This window comes from Erithacus rubecula, assembly GCF_903797595.1.
Source record: "Erithacus rubecula genome assembly, chromosome: 10".
NCBI lineage: Eukaryota > Metazoa > Chordata > Aves > Passeriformes > Muscicapidae > Erithacus > Erithacus rubecula.
This window is the reverse complement of record NC_136662.1, coordinates 27,358,873-27,379,807: the sequence shown is the minus strand read 5'-3', so window position 1 is coordinate 27,379,807 and position 20,935 is coordinate 27,358,873. Positions and strand designations below refer to the sequence as shown.

At 55.1% G+C, this 20,935-nt stretch overlaps 2 protein-coding genes across 2 annotated transcripts in view; one reads left to right on the top strand and one right to left on the bottom strand.

Moving 5' to 3' along the window:
• The window catches only part of GLUL (glutamate-ammonia ligase), a 16,277-nt gene extending 9,863 nt beyond the window's left edge, over positions 1-6,414 (bottom strand). The window contains exons 1-4 of the mRNA XM_079313400.1: positions 5,688-6,414; positions 3,146-3,265; positions 726-806; positions 204-429 (exon numbers count right to left, since the gene is read on the bottom strand). Coding sequence (XP_079169526.1) covers positions 204-337 — 134 coding nt within the window. The 5' untranslated portion in view covers positions 338-429; positions 726-806; positions 3,146-3,265; positions 5,688-6,414. The remainder of the gene's footprint in view (positions 1-203; positions 430-725; positions 807-3,145; positions 3,266-5,687) is intronic.
• Positions 4,609-20,935, top strand: RGSL1 (regulator of G protein signaling like 1). Its single transcript, XM_079313410.1, is given in 20 exon segments — positions 4,609-4,726; positions 4,997-5,071; positions 5,750-5,879; positions 6,688-6,792; positions 7,044-7,205; positions 7,363-8,271; positions 8,274-8,311; positions 8,794-8,856; positions 10,430-10,661; positions 10,867-10,953; positions 11,305-11,377; positions 12,230-12,443; positions 12,757-12,897; positions 13,616-13,767; positions 14,407-14,545; positions 15,106-15,230; positions 15,383-15,639; positions 17,638-17,733; positions 19,642-19,715; positions 20,478-20,935. Coding segments are annotated over 20 exon segments (3,270 nt in total). The 5' UTR covers positions 4,609-4,663; the 3' UTR covers positions 20,613-20,935.

The window sequence follows — 20,935 nt, the reverse complement described above, 5'->3', positions numbered from 1 at the left end:
TGCCCAGCCCTGGGCACAGCTGCTCTGTGCCATGACAGCAACTCCTGGTGGGCTCAAGGTGCTCCTAGACCTGGAGATGCAGCGTTTCACCCACAACTAGCAACGGGAGGGCTGGGAACATCCCCCTAACAGCTGGGCGAGCCCAGCCAGCGAGGACGGGGAGGTGGCCTTGGGGTGGGGATGAGTGCCCCGGGGGGACTGACCTTGTGCAAGCAGCAGTGGCCGAGCGGTCTCCCCCGGAGCGCTGCAGGAGGCTGACGAAACCCCCCGAGGCAGGCAGGCAGTAGCTGCTGGCCCTGGCTGTGAGCAAACATTGCACGCTGCGCAGCAGGCCCATGCTCCCTTTGAAGATGCTGCCAGGGTCAAGGGTGGCCGCGGGCTGGTGGCCAGAGGGCTTTCAGCTTTCCAGAGCAGATCACCTGAGCCGCGCTGAAGGGCGGTTTGGGAAAGCAGATTAATAAGTGCAAACATGCAGAGTGAAAAAAAAACAAAAACACCCCACCTCCCTCCCCATTCAGCTCCCCAGGACGCACAGAGGGAAGAGGGACCTTGGGGCACGGCCCCCAGGACAGCCCAGGTGCTGCCACCTCCCTCCCCACCCCTTTCTGAGCCACCTGGGTGCCTGTCCCCGTGCCCTGCCGCCCCTCCCAGCAGTCCATGGCATTGCTCCGTGCCCCAGCAGCCCCTCGCCCCTCGCCGGCGGCGTTCCCCCAGGCAGCCCCTACCTGCTGCTCCGCAGATCTTGCCCGGGGGCGCAGCGCCTTCCCCGAGCACGTGCTCGCCTTCAGCAGCGGCCCGGGGGGAAGCTGGAAGATGAGAACGTCAGGGGCAGGCGGGATTTGAGACCTAGAAATTGCTTGGCTCGGTTCGTTCTGTCCAAGGGTGGAGAATATCCCAGGGAGCGCTCGGCACATGCCTTTCCCCGCAGTTGGAAATCGGTCACACTGTGCATTGGCAGCGTTGTTTTGTTGGGATTATTTTCTCCTCTTTTTCTCTTTTTGTTATTCACGCTGTTAAAAGCACTCCCAGCCAGGTTTGGGGCTGTGTTAGCTGTGGCTGGCACATTAATTTCAGCCTGCCACACCTCACAGCTCTGTAAGTGAGAGTACAGAAATCCTCAAACCGCTGCCTAAGTGGATTAAGGGGTGAATCCGGGCCTGACATTGTAAATTATAAAAGGTAACAGCAAAGTGCTGCTGCCCATGTCCCTCCCTTGTGGCTGACTTAGGTCCCTGTCCTGCCACAACACATATTTAACCCGGGCTGCTGAAGTCAACAGCCCCAGAGGCTTGGATAAGGTTACACCAGTGGTTCTGCTTCAGCTGGAGGGGAGACAAGTGAAGGCAGAGCCTGCCACAGGGGCTGCCAGGTGTAAGAGCCCAGCCTGCACAGACAGTCCCAAGCAAAGAAACCACAGACAGATTGGCAACAGGCTCAAAAATACTCCTGGAGGGAACACCAGTGGTGTCCTTGCTGAGCAAAGAGAACTTGTGCCCTCAGGAGACTGAGCGTGGAACTCACATGTGAAAAATGATTGTAATGTGTTCAAGAAAGGAATTTATATTTAAGGCTGAACTGGAATTCCTCAAGCCTTGGGCAATTCCAGTTTTAAGGCACTAATGTCTTATAAACTATTTCTATGAAAGGATGAGGTTGTAACAAAGGGAAAAAATTCCAAATCTTTCCCCAAAAAGCTCATGGTGGAGATATAATACTTGTGCTAGAAGGGAGAACAGATTTGTGCACTCAGGATGGAGTTTCCCAGATTTCTGGATCTCCAGACCATCCCCCAGAGCCAGAAGCAATGCTGAAATGTTCGGGGTGTGTGGGAAACACCCCCCATCCTCCTGATGGCACCAAAAGGGACAGGCTGGGCTGCTGGGGCAGGCTGTGAGTGGCCAGTGACCACAGGCAGTGAGAATGACGTGTTTGGGCAGCCTTGGACTTTGGCACCGTGGGGAGGAGTGCCAGCTGATGTTGGGCAAGGAGAAAAATCCCAGCCCCATCCCCTCTGGGAACGTGAGGCTCTGCCACTCGTCACCTCAGGGCTGCCAAGCGAGGGCTGCCAGGGACAGGGGACCTGGGTGATTCAGGCTGGGGCAGAGGGGGAGCAGAGCCCTCCTGACGTGTTTGATGTTGCAACCCTGCCCTTATCTTTTTATGGAGTCCAGCCACTCTGAGCTTCCTTCTAAATCTGGGCTGTGCTCACGTGTCCACCTCTTTTTTTTCAAACCTTTTTTGGTTTTTCCTGAATAGCCACCCAGCTCACGTGAGCTCCTCTTGTGAGGAGGAGACAATGTGCCCTGGGAAAACCTGGGAAGCTGCAGCTGGGCTGAGGAGAGCTCCATCCTGCCAGATCTCCTGGGGAGAAAATCCATGGAAATGGCCCTGCGCCCTCCCACAGTGACCATATTGGCCAATTCCTGCTCCCAACCTTAGTTTGTTCCTGGCAAAACCCATCACAGTCCCACTGAGTGAGCATCCAAGGAGCCACCCCAACCTCTGAGCTGAATGGGCATCCACAGCTGAATGAGCATCCAAGGAGCCACACCAACCTCTGAGCACCCTACTGGGTATCTGCTCAGTTGCCAGCTGGAAAATGTGGGGGTTTTTTTTAAGTTCTGACCTTTCTCTGAGGACTTTTGAGTCTTTTAGGTGTGAGACAGCCACCACTCCAGTTCATTCCCAACCCCCCCTCCCATCTCTTGGGCTGAGCAGCATAAATCTCTATGACTGGAGCTACTCCTCCCCAGGGTTTTCCATAACTCCTTCCCCCAGCTCTGCCTGGCACCGCTGGATGTGCAGGTGTTCTGTGGCTCACAGCTGCCCCTTCCCCACATCGGTTTGGCTGGCTGTGGCCGAGGGAAGGTGAGTGCACACCCCCGAGAGGCTGTGCCGGTCGGCCAGCGCTGTCCCCCTGGGGCACCAGCCCCACTGTCAGTTCGGAGCTGTCCCAGTGTCACTGGCGCTGTCACAAGCCGCTCGCTGAGATGCAGAGCCCTGCTGGGAACAGCTCCGCATTCCTGATTTGACAGCGCCACCTGGTGAGGCGGCCCCGCTCCTGGGGACACTGTGGGACACTGTCCTGCCCCTTGCTGGCAGGTCTGGCACCACGGCATTACAAAGAGCAGGATCAAACACCCACCTGGGGAGCAGATCCCTCCTCCTGCCAGGGAACGCGGGTCACTCCTGCTGCAGGACGAGTTCCTTCTTTTTCTCCTCTATCTCCTTCTCCTCTTGCAACTGGAGGGTCTCAGCCCTGGACCTGATGAAGAAAGATGGATGATAAGAAATCAGTGGGCTTGGTCTGTTTGGGGCAGACACAGTGGGGTCTCCTGTGAAATTCCCATCCCAGGCTGAGCAGATGGACTGACAGTGACCACGCTCAGCCCTGAGGTGCCACCAGGAACCTGCTCTGAAGGCAAGAAGTTTGCCCCAGCAGGGAGAGGGGAAAGGTTTCATTTCAGGATTGCCCAAGCATGTCTGCAGGGCTGGTGATTTTAAAAGTGACTTTCACAGAATCACAAGATGGGTAAAGTCAGAAGGGACCACCTGGTCCAACATCTCAGCTCAAGCAAGGTCCCCTGAGCTCAGTACTGAGGATTGTGCCCAGATGGTTCTATCTCCAGTAAGAGAGGCTCCACAACCTCTCAGGGCAACCTGTTCCAGTGCTCAGTCACCATCACAGTAAAGAAGTTTTTCCTCACATTCAGCTGGGAATTCCTCTGTTCCAATTTCTGCTCATCCCATTGCTCAGCTCCACCGAGAAGAGCCTGGCTTCCACCCTCTGGGCTTCTCCTCTTCAAGCACATACAGACACTGATCAGATTCTCCTCTGCAGGCTAAGCAGGCCTGGAGGGAGCTGCTGAGAGCCCTGTAGTGCCCTGCAGCCCCCCAGGGGTCACCAAAACACGTGAGTCACAATCAGGGTGGCACTTTGGAACACAGCACCAGAACACCGCACCATCATGATGACTGCTGGTGAGTTACCCTTTGCTGGGCGCTTCAGCCCCTCTAAACACACCCCAAAAGGTGGAAAAAGGGGAGGAAAAAAGGAGTATCAAGCTTTGAAAGATGAGTCCTCCCTGTAGCACAGCTGTGCCTTTGTGGAAGAGGGCATTTCCAAGGGTATCCACCCAGCAGCAGGCTGGTGCCAGCCCACCTTCTTGCATCCAGATCTTTCAGACATGAATAAAACTTCACAGGATAGTGGGAGGTGTTGAGCCCTGACACTTGCACTGAGTCTTGGGTGGATGAGCTGTGTTATGCCCAGTGTCTGGGTAAGGCAGAGGAGTGCAGCTCATGCCCTGCAGCCACAGCACATCCTTTCTCATGCCCTATGTGTGCCACCACACTTGTGCCCAGCCTCTATGAACTATGTACCCTGGCTGTTTGGGAGGCTGCCATTCAAACTTCCCAGCTCCTGCATGCTTCTCAGCCTGGTGCTTTCCAAACAGCCTGTGCCACCCAGCCCAAAACACATTTCACAGATTGACCCAGCTCCAAATCCTCCCACATGTGCACAGGACAAGCTTGTACCATGCATCCTCTAAAGCTGATTTCCCAAAAAAATTGCTTTGGCTCACATTGATGTCACAGCTGGTAACACAAAGCCCAGGTAACTTTCTCTTCTCCCCCTGTAGCATCCATAGGCTCCACAGACATGGGGCTTCTGCTGCAAGATCATGTGTTTGCTGACTTCTTCAACACCTTTCTGAACCTTCCTGTAAGTCCACTCTGCACCATAAAACCTGGGGCCTTTCAGAGCTCTCCTCAGGTGAACTTTCTGTGGCATTAGAGGCCCCAGGAAAACTGGGAGTACACCACATTCAGGTTGGAAAATGAGGGAAACTTTGGATCTCAACTTGGAGATAGAGGTCTAAAAGGGAATTCAGTACCCTTCTATGTAGTGGGAACTAACAAGAATAGCTGGACTCTGGGCTCCTCTGCCACCCCCCTCCCCTCTCTTTTAGCTCTCCCTTTCTGTTTTGATCAGGTTTTTGGCCAGACACCCCTTTACATCAGTGGCATGGGCCGGTGGTACCTGTCGCCAGAGCTGCCGAGATTCCTGGTGAGAATGTGCCCCTTGTTAGAAGGGAGGGAGAGGGAGGAAGGGCACAGGGCAGGGGAGGGAAGGAGCCGGTTTCTCACTGCCAAGGCCCCTCTCTGGCTCTCCTGTTGGTGCAGCTGGGCGATCATTTCAAACCCAGGCGTCACTTCGCTTTTATGCCCTGGGCGGAGCACAAGCCATTTAAAGTCCTGCTGCAGTTTATGGGGTCTATCTATAAACACGGAGGGAGAGCATGTGTGGTGGCAGAGAAGGGCACAGACATCAGCCCCTTGTCCCGGATTCCTCCCGAATCCAACAGCAGCCAAGCCCTGTTGCTCGCCAGGCTGGCTCAGCCCATCCTCCCCGCAGCCTCCAGCGCCTCTTGCAGCGCTCGGATCCCGAAGCAAAAAAGATCCTCTGGAAGCTCTCGGGAAGCTGCCGTGCCTGGGCTCTGGAGGAGAGGCAGGGGAAGGCAGCCCTGCAGCAGCGTGCAGCTTCCCCGTTCGCAGGCAGAGCTTTTGGGGCTGCGACTTGAGTGAAACCCCTTATGCCTCAGCACCGGGGTGGCTTTCATCGCCATAAAGCAACAGGGCGCCCTCCCCACCTCCTTCCTCTGGAGCAGGGACCTGTTACTCACCCTAATGGCCAGGCAGCAGCCCGCTCCTTGCTCGCCGCTAATCCTCTCCTCGGGCACCGCAGGATCCCAGCCCCGCGGCTTTACTGGCTTGGTTGGAAAAGCACCGGCTGCCTCACTTCTGCAAATCCAGCCTGTGCCTCCACCTCGTCCTCTGCCAGAAGCTGCTGGGTTTCATTCGCTCGGGGGAAGCAGGTGAGTCATCGCGGCACGGAGGAAACCGGATCGGCTTCTCCTCCGCGCCTGGGCTTCCTATCTCCCCGGGGCTGTCGCTGCCTGGTGCCTGCCCAGTGGGTCGTGCCTCTGCTCCGGGCTAAGAAGGCGTTGCACATCCCATTTTTAGGGATGCAGCCGGTCCCGATGGGATGTGCAGGGATTTACTCCACCGCGCTGCTAATACAGGCTCGCTAAGTACCTTGCCTAGCGGGGTTTAGCGAGGTGGGGCAGAACTAGAGAGCATCCCGGGGCACCGAAACCGAGGTGCTGATGGTTTGGGTTTGCTGCCGTGGAAAACAGGCTGTGGTCTCTCTTACTGGCAGCAAATCTGGATTGTGCTCACTGTGCCCCTAAAATTAGCTTTCCCAGCCCTGCCAGGTACTTCCTCAGCCTGCGTGTCAGCTGCCACTGGAAAAAAAGCTGTGGCAGCAGAAATGCACATCCTCATTTCAGAAAAATAAGCAATTCGCCAAGGATTTTCCTCAGTATATTGCTGCTGCTTCTCCAGTCGGGTTGAAACTCAAAGCTGGAGGAAGTAGAGGGCGAGCCCCAAACTCGGGCAAGAAAAGATGGAGATTTGCCAGGAACAGAGGAACATCATCTGGACAGGCTGTCCCTGACAGGAGCCAGTTATCCTTGCAAACACCACGTGTGCATCCCACAGCCTGTCCCAAACCCCCAGTTCGGAGGGATTTGCTGCTCTCCCTCCACCAGCCTCTTTCAGGGTGGGAGGTGGAGGCTTTCCTTGGGATCTGGCAGGCAGCCCCTGATGCCATGTGTCCCACAGCAGAGCTCCTGAACTGGCAGAGCGCTGACCAGTGGCTGCTGGAGAGGTGCATCAGTGGGAGCCACGGCATGCGGCACTTCTGTGCCTTCATCCGAGGAACAGCAGGTGGGCATGGGATGCTCCACAGCCCCCTCCCAGCCAGGCCACCTGCCTGCAGGACAGAGCTGGGGGCATGGGTGAGATCCCAGAGAAAGCTTTGGAAGGTGAGCCAGCAGCAGAGCTGGGAGGGAGATGCATTGCTGTGGCTTTTCTCTGCTCTGTTCCCTCAGTTCATGCTGGTGATCTTTCCTCTGCTTCATCCATCCTTGGGGTTTCCAGGGGCTCCTCCCAACTCCCATCCCTTGTCTGATCCATAGGGGAAGAGCTGATTGACTTCTGGCTCATCACTGAAAGGCTCCTGGGTCTGGACGAGTCAGATGGGAGTCAGAGGGACCTGTTCTTGTCCCTGGTCCACAGGCTGAGAGCCACTCACCTGCGTGAAGGCTCCAGCGTGGTCACCCTCTGCACCACCATCACTGGTAAGGAATGGGAGCTGGGGATGAGCAGCGCCCTTCCAGAGAGGGGGTCATTCCAGGATGCTCCCAGAAGGATGGGATGCCATCACCTGCTTGGTTTGTCTGGGGAACAGCCTGCACAGAGCCATCTTCCTGCCCTAATTCCCTGCATCCATCTCAGGATCTCTGCCGAAAGCCAGGCACATCCAGTCCATCAGCACCAGGAGGGACATCCTGAGCAAGATGCAGGAGCAGGCCCTTTTTATCATTCAGAGTTACTGGCTCCCTAAATTCTTCGTGCACTGCAAGATGGGAGTGGAGGAAGAGGAATCGTGCCAGCCTTTGCTCCAGGAATATCAAGAACGTTTATCATGGGCTGGCTCACAGGAGCCCCCAGGCCTTTCAGAGCCCCTCCCCACGATGCACATCCAAAGGAGCCAGGGTGTGTCAGGGCCCTACTGCAGCTGGAGGGCCAAAGCAGAGGTCTGGGCTCTGGTCAAAGAGGACAGAAACACCCAAGAACTAAAAATGGCCACTTTTCAGGTGAAAACAGAGAAGCAGCCAGGGCCAGCTGGGAGCATGGAGGAATTGTGTATGGATAAGGATGCTTTGGGATCGATTCCCCAGCAGTCAGAGCATCCTGCAAATACTGCCCTTGGAGGCAGAGGAGGAATAACATTTCCTGGGAGACCTGCAGAGCAGGATCTAGAAAACCTCTCTAAGGAGAAAATCCTCTCTGACCTGCTTCCCTCTGCATCCCTTGCCTGGCTGCCATCCCTGAAAAAGCCAGTCCAGACCCTGGATTTCCTTCCCTGGGCGCTGTGTGCCGACTCCTGTGCGGGACGACCCTTCAGAGAATTCCTGCAGCGCCGGAACCGGCCCATGGAGACTCATCTCCTGGACCTGTGGCATGACCTGGAGGAGTATCTGCCTGTGGTGCTGGACTCCAACAGAGAAAACAGCTTCTTCCTGCGCCATTTGATTGGGGAAAAGATCTGCAAGACCTACCTGGAGGAGGGCAGCATTGAGAAGCTTCCCTTGGAGACCAGGACTCTCGTGAGTTTGTGGAACCATCTGACATGTGGAGAATTCTCCCCTGGATATTCAGAGCCCAGATGGAGATTTGCAAGGTACACAGAGGTGCTGGCAGCGGTCAGGCTGGGAGGTACAGCTGGCATTGGCACCCCTGTGGTGGTGTGAGGGCTGTGGGAATGTTTAGAAAGTGAAGAATTTGGAAAATTAAGAGGAAAAGAGATTAGGAAGGGAAAAACTTGCACTGGACCAGTGACTGAGATGCCCCAGGCTAGTGGAGAGGAGCATCCTCACTGGTTTGCTGGGCAGCAGAGCAGGGCTGAGCAGTCACTGAATATCTCTGGTGAGCCTGGCTATATGCACATTCCAAGGGCTGGGAATCACAGGGCACTGGCCATCCTTTTGCATCCATCTCTGGCTCCAGCACAACCCCAGTAAAACCCATTTAAAACCCCAGCCCTTCTGGGCAGCCCAATGGACCAAGCTGGATGTGCAGGTGTGTCCTGGGCATGTCAGCAAGTTGTGATGGCACCAGCACTGTGACCCTGCCTGAGGACAATTCCCCTCTGCTCCTCCTCAGGTGCTCTGCAGCCTCTATGAGGAATTCCTGGCTGACGACGACAGGATGTTCCTCCAGTTCATGGTGAGGAGAGAGTATGCAGACTCCAGTGGGGATGTGAAAAGTTGGAGAGAGAGATAGAAGGAAGGAGGAAAAGCCCAGCAATAGCTGCAGTGGTCTGGCATCCCACAACATCCCCAGCCAGTGCTCTCACAGGGTGACACAGCAGATCCTGCCCTGTTCCAGCTGCCTGGAGCAATGATCCTTAGCTCTTCCAGCACAGCCTCCCATTAAGTTGGCAGCACTACAGTCCCAATCTGCAAGATCTTCCCTGAGACAAACTGTGACCCTGCCTAAAAGCAGGGAGAAATGTAATTGCAGCCTTTTAGGATAAGCCCAGCACTTGTGGGAATTGATCTGCCTTGGCTTTTTTTCCTTGCCTACACTATTAATGTGTAATTATTGCTGCTATTAATGTGGCTCATGTGCATGACACACATGGGATGACCCTGCTCCAGCCCCAGTGCCTGGCCAGTACAGGGGGAAGAGGCCATGCAGCCTTTTAGCCTATGACTCAACCACCCTCAAGTTTTCCACATTTTTTTTTCCACCAAAAAGGATGATACAAGAAGTCAAAGTCACACAACCACTCTTCCCAGATCATTATTCCTCCTGGCATCAGAAATCCCATAATACCTACCCATTACACCCAGGGTGTATGCAGACAGAACATCCCACCTGCACTGGTACCTGCACAACCCATGCAGGCAATTTTTCTCACTGCAGATGGAGCTCTACAAACCAACTGTTTCCCCTAAAACAAAATATAAAATCAGCAGCTGATCCTGGAAATGCTGAGGAGAGGCTGTCAGGGCTTGGAATCCTCAGAGACCTGGCTCCCAGAGTCTCAGCCAGTGAGAGCATTTTGGAAAGTCAAGTGGCAGCTCCCAGCCCTGACTCATTAACTGCTCTTGGTTGGAAGTTAATTAGCTGCCCAGGTTTTTTAGCATCTCTTGTCAAGGAAATCTCCCCTCTGAGGCCAGGGCTGGTCTGGGAGTGCAATTATCACTTCAGCAGGCGTCGGGGCTGAGCTCTCTCTGGGCACCATCCCCTGAGCCAAACTCCTCCTGGCTCTCCTGCTCTGCTGTCAGGGGATCTGCTGGGACCTAGCAGGGTTATTTTTGGTGCCTGCTCTCAGCTCTCAGCCAGAACCTGGCCACTCTACCTCTGCTGCTTGGTGAGCTATGCAAACTGTCTGTGTGTGGGGAGAGGCAAAACCTGCAGGAGGGTTTTGGTGGGAATGAGGGAGGCACTGCCAGGGCACCCCACTGGAGCCAGCCCCAGTAACAGCAGCCAACAAAACAGCACCAGGCTGCTGGGGACACCTTCAGGGCTGTTTCCAGCCCTCCTGGGGGGATGCTGAACTCTTCAGGAAAGCTGCAAGGCCATGTCTTGTCTTCCACTGGCTGCCTGTGCCCAGTGCATCCCACTCAGCTGAGCTGAGCTTTGTGCTCACATAGATTCCTTCCAGACTGCTCAAAGCTCAAGCAGAGATCTGAAGTGGGCAGTCTGTAGTCTGAGGCACAGTAAAACAGGTGGGCACAGTGCTGGAGGTAGGGAAGGTGCTCTGTGCCTCCACCCTGCCCTCTCTCTGCAGGCTCCAGGGATAGATGTCCCCATGCTGGAGATGCTGAGTCGTGCTGCTGGCAGTGGACAATATTTCCACCTGTTCCAGAGGATGAACCAGTCCCTGAAGCTGAGCCAGGTCTTGCATGGCACCAGGAGCTTGGAGGGGGTCTCCTCCAAGCTCTGGCAATTGCTTGCTGCTCGGGACCTCCAGAAAGGGGGTTCCATCCAGGCAGGGATGGAACTGCTCCTGGGCAGTGCTGGTAAGAGGAGGCTCTCAATTCACCTTGGCTGAGCCAGTAAAGCATGTTTTATGCTCTGGTGGTGACCACTGGCACCAAACAGGTGGTGGACACACAGGGGGGCAGGGAAGGTAACACAACCCAGCCCTCAGAGGCAGTGCTGAAGGGCTGTCATAACCAGAGGCGATGCACATGGGATCTGTCCCCTCTCCTCTCTCTGATGCAGAATTGCAAAGGATAATGGCAGGTGAGCTGGCTGTGGGTAGCCCAAGCAAGCAAGAGGAGCTCCTGCAGCTCATGAATGCAGCACTCGGTGAGTCCAGGCTGGGCAGGCAAGAGGCAGGGTGGGCTCCCAAAAATCTAGGGTTCACCCCTGGGGATGCTGCAGGGACTGGGTGAGCAGGAGACTTCCCTGCAGGCATGGCATTGTCTGGGGGAACTTCTCCAGAAGGAAAGGCTGTGCTCTGGGGCACTAATCCAGCCAGAGAGGGTGGGAGTGGGGGATTTCTCTGGAGCAGATGCTGAGGAGTCAAACCACGAGAGGTGAAGAGCTCCCACAGTGTCTCCTGAGCCAGAGACACCACGGGGAGGCTCCAGGGTCCAGCTGTGTGCAGGCTCTGGCTGTCACCTGAGGAAGAGGCCAGCCCTGTTCCTGTCCCCACAGCTGTTGCATCTGAGAGGATTGCTAGAGAGAATGTTGCTGCTGCTGCAAGGAAGAAGGCATCTAGGAAACGCAGGTCTGGCACCTGGCAGCACAGAGCTTTGCTCCTTCCACCCTTTCAGATTTTCCCCAGTGCTCCCCTGTAGTGCCACTGCTCCCTGTTGGGTCATTTGGTCTCCTCAGTTGTAGGCATAGGTGGCCTGTGGGTCTAAACTGCAGAATTACCAGGGAAAGGAGAAATATTAACACTCCCCATCCCCAGTTCAGTTTTACTATTCACACCTTGTGCATGTTTGGTGCACTTCATCCTCAATCAAACCCTGTGATGTCACCTGGACAACACTCAGATTCCCAGAAAAATCACTTAAAATCACACTGTAGCCATACTTAAGTCTCTGGACTTGTGTCTCACCTTTTGGGAATACTCTAGCCACAAGTCCTTGCAGCTTCACACTGGGATATAAAGCAAATGGAAAAGCAATGGTCAGCACCTGAACTGATTTCTTAAGCCCAGTTATGCAAATGCACCTTGCCCAAAATCCCACTCCAAGGGGATAGACAGCAACTGCAATAAATGCATTTTTCTATGACCCATCAGCCAGTACATTGATATTCCATCCAGACCCTCACCCCAAACCTACCAAATCACTTCTGGGCCTGCAGGCTGCTGGACTGGAGGAGGAAACACTGCAGATAAGCAGGACAGGCATTCCCATGGTTACCATGTGCAAGAAGACAGCCCAGGGGAGGGCATCTCGTGCCCTCCACCACTGTCCAACCTCCTCCAGGAACAGAAATCCAGTGGGACCCCCAACCCTGGGGCTATCCCTTATCAGCTGCTCCCCACCTGAGCCCCCTTCCATCAAACCAGTGCCCTCCTCATGCCTCTGGCTGCTTTTGATGTTCTCCCTGCTCTCCCATCTGGCAGTTTTGAGGAGGAGGATGAGGAGGAAGGACCTCCGAGGAAGAAGCTGAAGCAGACAGAGAAGCAGAAGCAGAAACAGCAGCAGAAGCAGAAACAGCAGCAGAAGCAGAAACAGCAGCAGGAGGATTTGTTGCTCTGGAGCAAAAAGCCCAAGTCCAGGCGTCGTCAGCATGTGCAGGAAGGGAGAGGGAGCCTGGAGACACAGACACAGAGGATGGTAAGGAGAGAGCCTGTGTGCTGGCAGGCTGAGGATATTTGCCAGGCAAGAAAGAGAGGAGGTGCTGTGAGACAAGGGATGTCACATAAATGGGGTGAGGGGGTCAGACTTGGGGAGCTGCAGGAAGGCAGCAGGGAAAGGCTCCTTTCAAAAGGCTCGATTCACACAGAGAAACTGAGAAATGCTGGAAAACAAAGATGGTGGCTGGGTCCCAAATCCCACTGCTCCAGCTCACAGGGTGGGGTGAGACAGCAGGGCTGAGCCCCAGTGCTGCAGCTCCCTGGCTGGTGCCAGCTGTGCTGTGTCTCTGCAGGAATGGGCCTGGGATGCTGTCCGGGAGCTTGTCAGGAGCTTCTGCAAGTTCCGCAGGGAGATGAGAAATCAGAAACGCCGAGCAGAATTTGAGGAGTTTCTCCGTCAGGAGAGAAGAAACGAGAGGGAAAGTATGTCCAGTGTCCTGTTACCCCTTCTCCTCCCTGCCCAGGACACCCCTGGGTTTAGCTAGAGAAGGAAATGGAGAAAACCTGTCCCTTACCTCCCACCACCATGATTTAGTGCCCTGTTACGCTGTTGCATCTTTCTCAAACAATGCAATATACGCCAATTTGCATCTCTGCCTCAAAAAAAAACCCCCAAAAAACAACCAACAAAATTCCAACCCAAAACAGGAAACACTAAATAGAGCTAAGGTGAGACAGGCCAGAAAAATAAACAAAAGGAAATTGTTTTCTGGGCAACAGGGAGCTGACCTAAACACAAAGTTTGCACATAGGTTTAAGAGGAGGCTGGAAAAACAGTTATAGGAGTAATCTACTAAACACAGAAACTCTGGCTAGATCAAGAGAATTTTGTATATGGGAGAAACAAGAGATTTTTTCCCTTTTATTCTCACTCATTATCTGCTTGTGGGCTCTGTCAGAACCAGGGCAAACAACTCGACAGAGCATCTACAGGCCATTCCCTATGGAAACAGTGAACATAAACACTCCATGGGGGCAAAGAGGAGGAGGGATGGAGGAGATCACTAGAGGGAGGGTGTAGTCCACAGAGGTAGAAAGACCCTCAGCAAATTGCATGCAGGTAAGGGCAGTACAGGTGATGTGAAGGAGAAAAGCCAGTACTGAGCAGCAGGACACAGCATCTCTTCCCCTGCCCCAGACTTGCCCGTGAAGGAGAAGCAGAAGCAAAGTCCTGTGAAGCCTCCCCGCAAGGGCAAAGGCCATCAGGAAAAGGTGACGCTGGCGAAGCGCCGCATCTTGGGCAAACAGGTCATCGTCGTCAACTTCCTCGTGGATGACCTCCGCTTCTACCTGGAGATGGACAAGTAAGATCTTCTTCCCCCAGCTGCTCAGGTGCCACTGCAGAATCCCAGAATGGTTTGTGTTGGCCTCAAAGTCATCTCATTCCAGTTCCCTGCCATGGGCAGGGATGTGTCCCGCTGGACCAGGCAGCCTCCCTTGGCTCTGGCCTGAGCCCATCTCTGATGGAGTCCTCCAAAGCCCATTTCAGCCTGCAGTCATCCCCTGGCTCAGAGTTCCTGTTTGAAATCCTTTTGTTTTGGTAGTCCCAAGCTACCCAACATTTTGCTCTCACCATTCTGGATGTCCCATTTGTGGTGGCATTTCTCCCTTGGCTTTGTCCACATTCCCAGCAAACCTGTAAGACCAATCCATGGCCAAGGGGCACCAGCCCTGCAGCCAGCATCCCCACAACAGGCAAACCCCCAGCTTTCAGTCCTCCTCTTTTCCCAAACAAGGGGAATATCATCTGCCCCATTTGAATCCTGTGACCACAAGGGTGGAAGAAGAGGGAGGTGACTTTTCATACCTCCCATGTCACTATTCCACACCTTGAGAATTGCTTTTTCCTGGCCAAGCAAATACCAAATTAAGCCAGAACATGACTGTCTAGCCTAGCAGTTACCAGCACTTGTCTCAGAGCAGGACCCCACTTGCCTTTGCAGGTTCTCCAAGCTGGCTGACTGCAAGGATGCTGTGGCACGCCGCAATGTGCGGTCAGAAAAGAAAGTTGCCTTTCTCAGAAAGAAACATGACATGATCAGAAAACTTTTCCTGGACTCTGATATCCCCCCCAAGCTGCGGGTGAGACCCTGGAGCTGCCCAGGGAGGCTGGAGGCTGCTGCCTGCTCGTTGCAGTGGTGGAGAAAGAGGGACAGGCAGGAGTCTGAATCTGCTGAGGGGGATTTGGGGTGTGCTCTGGAGCTTGGGGCTTCCACATGGGCTGGGAGGGGTGGGAAGCAACCCCCCACCAGACCCTGATAAATTGAGAACAAGCATGTGGATAAGGATGGGAGAGATGGGGATGATTCTCCAGCATTACCTGCTGGAGAAATGCCAGGGCTGAAGCACCAGGATGGTGCTGCACACCACCAATCCAGTCCTTTCCCTCTTCAGAGGCCACTGACAACATTATCCCCTCCCCACTGCACCCACCCCAACTCCTCCCCATAGCTCTGCCATCCCCCCTTTGAAGGGCACAAAGCTTCCCACAGAAATCCAGGTGGGATCCTGCCATTGTACCTGGGCCAAGCAGCCAGGATGGAATTTGGGTCTCTTCTTGGAGACTTTTGAGGTGGGGTCAGGGAGAGAAACCTGGCCCTATCAGGAGTGCTGCAAAGTGCTTTGGTCTCTTCTGTGCCCAGGTCAACATCTCTGAGAAAGACAAGGATGCAATCTGTCGTTTCTCTTCCAAGAAGCCGCCGACCCGGGCCATATACCACAACGCCAAGGTCACCCTCTTCCCCATCCTCATGTACTTCTGGAGAAGGTACCTGTCCATCCCCTCTCTCCCAAGGTGGAGGAGGCTCTGGGGATGCCACCCTTCATCTCCAGCCACTTGTTCCCCTGCCTGAGCTCCTCCAGGAGCTCGGCTGGAATTGTCTCCTTGGAGTTTTGCTGTCCCAGGTGTTTCTCACGCAGGTTCTGCATCTGGAAGGTGATGAGAAGCTACCGGAAGACCCGTGAGAAGGACAAGAGCTTTGGAGTCACCGAGGGGGACAAGAAATCCCAGCTCAAAAAGGAGGAGAAGAGCTCTCAGGAGCCCAAACAGGGCATGGACCACAAGGAAGGAAAGGTCCCAGCCTCCTCACATCCTGCTAAAACCCCCTCCAAAGCACCCGAGATCCTGGATCCCAAGACAGTGGTGGCTGTTGTCCCTGCTGAACGTTACGCTCCAGGTTTGTTCTTCTGGTGCAGAAACACCCAGACCTGACATCTTTTCTGTTCCCCTGAAAAGACCCCCTCCTTCATGCAGCTTTGAGGGTGTATGTGGTGTAGGCCTGCTGGGAAAATGGAATGGAGTATTTTTTTTTCCTGTCGAAATCAGTGAAAACTGTCCAGCGGGATTTTAGAAATTTACTTGGTGAATAGGGAAGTGAGCACAGAGACTTCCCAAGCAAAGAGCTGTTGCATAATTCCTATTTATTGCAATAACCAAGTTAAAAATACTCAGGCACACCCCCTGAAACAGAAAAAAAAAAAAATCCCATTCTTTTGGGCTGCAAGTCAAATGGGAGCAGGAAAGGGAGAACAACTGTGTAGCCAAACACCAGGCACCCTGGCATTCCATGGAGGGTGCTTTGAATATCTGGAATGGAGAATAAGCTCCATCAGGATTTGAGGTGACAGCTGCAGGGAAAGAGGTGTTTTTTCTTCCTCATCCCCTTGTTTAGTTTAGATGCACTGAATAACTCTAAACTGAAAAACACAAAGTGATGCTGAGTGCTGTCAGTCTGCCTGACAGCCTTCTCCTTGGCTGAATATTCATTTGTAAATTGTCTAATTGATTTTTGATTAAAGGGGAAACCAAAATAGGCACATACTAATCTTGCTTTGACGGATGAGTGGGTGTCAGCAAGCTGCTGTTCTGCTCCCTGTCATTTATCACTGTCAAGTTCTGGCTAAAAAGCAGCAGAGTTCGAGGATTTGGATTCCTCCAGGCAGGTGCTTGAGCTCCTGCTCCAAAACAGAAAAACCCCAGAAAAAAACTCATGTATTCTGAGCTACTGATGAGCCAGAAGCCTTGTGTTACACCTGAGTTATGGGCTGTGTTATACAGGACAAGGACAGTGTTTGCTAGGATCTTCAGACAGCAGAGAAAGTGACATTTAAATCAATTCAGATTAGAGATAGCAAGTTGGTTTTTACACTAGAGGGTGGTAAAACACCAGCACAGGCTGCCCATAGAAGCTGTGGCAGCCCTGTCCCTGGAAATATTCAGGATCAGGTTGGATGGGGCTCTGAGCAACCTGATCTAGTGGAAGGTGTTGGGGGCTGCACTAGATGGCCTTGAAAGGTCCCTTCCAACACAAATTATGGTGTGTTTAGGTCAGTGCAAACTGCTGCAAGGGTTGGGACCCTCCCAGGCAGCACAGCCACAGAGAGTGACTGCACTGGGAGCTGCTCTGAATATGTAGAAAAGGCTGTGATCTCTCCAGCATGGGCATTAATCCCACAGGGACTGTCCCTGGGACAACTGTCCCCAAGCCTTGACCACTCCTTGCTGTGTCTCACAGGGATGAGTAACAGGAGCCAGGCAGAAAAAGATCCCTCAGCTTGCCTGGCATGTAGGGGACAAGATGTGTGACCCAAAATAGCTGCTGTTTGTGACTGTGCTGATGCCCACAGCACCTCCTGAGACACTTTTCTGCACCTTACGCTTTCACCAATGACCTTTCTCTAAGGGTCTCCCTTTTCTAACCTTTAGATAAAAACTCGCTTTTCAGCTGGGGGAAGGAAAAAAAAAAAAAGGAAAATTGGTTTGTTGCCTTTTAAAAAGCACAGAAATTGCCTGCAATTGCAGAGAAAACCTGCTCTGCCCTTGTTCTGAGGGATGTGGAGGTGCTGGGTGGTGGCAGGCAGGGACCCCTCTGTTTTGTGTGACTAAGCTGTGAGGACAACTTGCTAACATTTCATATGAAGTTCAGAGTTACACTCTAATGCAGCACAGAATCTGGAAAATATAAAGCTAAAACTTAAGGCATCAATGGCCACCAGCATGGAGTGGGACAGGAGGCCCAAAGCCTGGCACACCTCCCCATCTCCTATTTCTGCCACCCAGCTTTGGGACACATCACCCTCACCTTGCAGCCCTGTTTGCCATCAGGGCCACCTCAAATCCTTCCTTGTGCTCACAGATGGTTGGAGGCAGAGCACTCCATGGTTTCCCTCCCCAGGTAAAAGGCCTGTCCTCACCTTCAAGCTGTCAGAGGGAGTGGAGCTGATGGAACCACGGTCCAGGAAAAAATCTGTGCCTGCAGAGGGGCCAAAGGGTGAGAATGGGGCATTACTGCCCCTGAGGGGACCTGGGGCAGGAGATGGGACAGGATGGGACAGGAGCTGGGACAGGAGCTGGGGCAGGAGCTGGGGCAGGATGGGACAGGAGCTGGGACAGGAGCTGGGGCAGGAGCTGGGGCAGGAGCTGGGGCAGGATGGGACAGGAGCTGGGGCAGGAGCTGGGACAGGAGCTGGGACAGGAGCTGGGAAGGGGAGCTGTGACAGGATGGGACAGGAGCTGGGACAGGAGCTGGGACAGGAGCTGGGACAGGATGGGACAGGATGGGACAGGAGCTGGGGCAGGAGCTGGGACAGGAGCTGGGACAGGAGATGGGGCAGGACCTGGGACAGGAGCTGGGGCAGGAGCTGGGGCAGGATGGGACAGGAGCTGGGGCAGAGCTGGGGCAGGAGCTGGGACAGGAGCTGGGACAGGAGCTGGGAAGGGAGCTGTGACAGGATGGGACAGGAGCTGGGACAGGAGCTGGGGCAGGAGCTGGGACAGGATGGGACAGGATGGGACAGGAGCTGGGGCAGGAGCTGGGGCAGGAGCTGGGACAGGATGGGACAGGAGCTGGGACAGGAGCTGGGGCAGGAGCTGGGACAGGATGGGACAGGAGCTGGGGCAGGGGCTGGGACAGGAGCTGGGGCAGGAGCTGGGGCAGGAGCTGGGACAGGAGCTGGGGCAGGAGCTGGGACAGGATGGGACAGGATGGGACAGGAGCTGGGGCAGGAGCTGGGACAGGATGGGACAGGAGCTGGGGCAGGGGCTGGGGCAGGAGCTGGGGCAGGAGCTGGGGCAGGAGCTGGGGCAGGAGCTGGGACAGGATGGGGCAGAAGCTGGGGCAGGAGCTGGGACAGAAGCTGGGACAGGAGCTGGGACAGGAGCTGGGGCAGGATGGGACAGGATGGGACAGGAGCTGAGGAAGGAGCTGGGGCAGGAGCTGGGGCAGGATGGGACAGGAGCTGGGACAGGAGCTGGGGCAGGAGCTGGGACAGGAGCTGGGGCAGGATGGGACAGGAACTGGGGCAGGAGCTGGGACAGGACGGGACAGGATGGGACAGGAGCTGGGACAGGATGGGACAGGAGCTGGGGCAGGAGCTGGGACAGGAGCTGGGACAGGAGCTGGGGCAGCAGCTGGGACAGGAGCTGTGACAGGATGGGACAGGAGCTGGGACAGGAGCTGGGACAGGAGCTGGGGCAGGAGCTGGGACAGGATGGGACAGGAGCTAGGGCAGGAGCTGGGGCAGGAGCTGGGGCAGCAGCTGGGACAGGAGCTGGGACAGGAGCTGGGGCAGGAGCTGGGACAGGAGCTGGGGCAGGAGCTGGGACAGGAGCTGGGACAGGATGGGACAGGATGGGACAGGAGCTAGGGCAGGAGCTGGGGCAGGAGCTGGGACAGGATGGGACAGGAGCTGGGACAGGAGCTGGGGCAGGAGCTGGGACAGAATGGGACAGGAGCTGGGGCAGGGGCTGGGGCAGGAGCTGGGACAGAAGCTGGGACAGGAGCTGGGACAGGAGCTGGGACAGGATGGGACAGGATGGGACAGGATGGGGCAGGAGCTGGGGCAGGAGCTGGGACAGGAGCTGGGGCAGGAGCTGGGACAGAATGGGACAGGAGCTGGGGCAGGGGCTGGGGCAGGAGCTGGGGCTGGAGCTGGGGCAGGAGCTGGGACAGGAGCTGGGACAGGAGCTGTGACAGGATGGGACAGGAGCTGAGGAAGGAGCTGGGGGCAGGAGCTGGGGCAGGAGGTGGGACAGGAGCTGGGGCAGGAGCTGGGACAGGAGCTGGGGCTGGAGCTTGGGCAGGAGCTGGGGAAGGAGCTGGGACAGAAGCTGGGACAGGAGCTGGGCCCAGGCTCCCTGCAGCACCCATGGTGAGGGGGTTGTGCATTTTTTCCCTCAGATCTGGATCCCAGTGCAGAGAAGAGGCCCTCGCTCAGCAAGCCTGCCCCTCAGGATGGGGACACGCTCCCAGAGGTGATCACCCCCTCCAAACCCCACAGCACAGCCTGGGGCTCCCCTAAAATCCCTGGGCTTTGTGCAGGAGGCTGCTCAGCCCCACCAACTCCAGTCACAGTTGCTGAAAACTGTGCTAGTGCACATCTCCACACCCAGAAATCCTCCCTGGGACATCCCTGATCCTTCTCCATGTTCAGAACTCCTCCCTGACTGAATATAGCCATGTCCTCACCCCTGCTCACCCTTTCCATGCCCAGAACTCCTCCCTGGAGCATCCCTGATCCTTTCAATGCCCAGAACTCCTTCCTGGGAACATCCCTGATCCTCTCCATTCCCACAACTCCTCCCTGGGAGCATCCCTGATCCCTCTCCACATCCAGAACTCCTCCCTGGGAGCATCCCTGATCCCTTTCCATGCCCAGAATTTCTCCCTGGGAGCATCCCTGATCCTCTCCACACCCAGAACTCCTCCTTGGGTGAATATAGCCTTGTGCTCACCCTTTCCACACCCAGATCTCCTCCCTGGAGCATCCCTGATCCTCTCCACACCCAGAACTCCTCTCTAGGAGTATCCCTGATCCTCTCCACACCCAGAAATCCTCCTTGGGAGCATTCCTTATGCCTCTCCACACCCAGAACTCCTCCCTGGAGCTTCCCTGATCCCTCTCCACACCCACAACTCCTCCCTGGGAGCACACAGTCCTGTGCAGGTCCCTGATCACCCTCACCCTGCCTTCAGCAGCAGCAACCACTGATGAAGCACCTCTCCTTTTCCTACAGGAACTAAGGGAAGCTCAGCCATCCCCTGACCAGCTCTCCCAAACCACCACTGACACAGGAATCCAAGGAAGTGATCCAAGTGAAGCTGAGCAGCCTGGACACACAGAATCATTTGCACTCAGCAATGAGACCTAAAAATAAAGCACCTCACAGCATCCTGCAGCTTACCTGGTGACAGCCCAGCAGCTCCCATCTCCCAGCCGTGGCAGGGATGTGCTGTGACTCATGTTTCCAGCTGGAACACCACACAAATCTCCTTCCTCACATGGATCTGTCAAATGCACCTCAGCTCCTCACCTTTCCACACAAATTAAATACTTGCTGGGGGTAGCAAGGCTGAGAGAGCCTTACTCAGCTGGGTGCTGAGGTGGTGCCTGTTTTGCCAAAGCCTTTCTGATTTTCCAGCAGAAATCAGCTCATGACTGACTGGGGCTTCAGCATGTTTTTTTTTTTTGGGG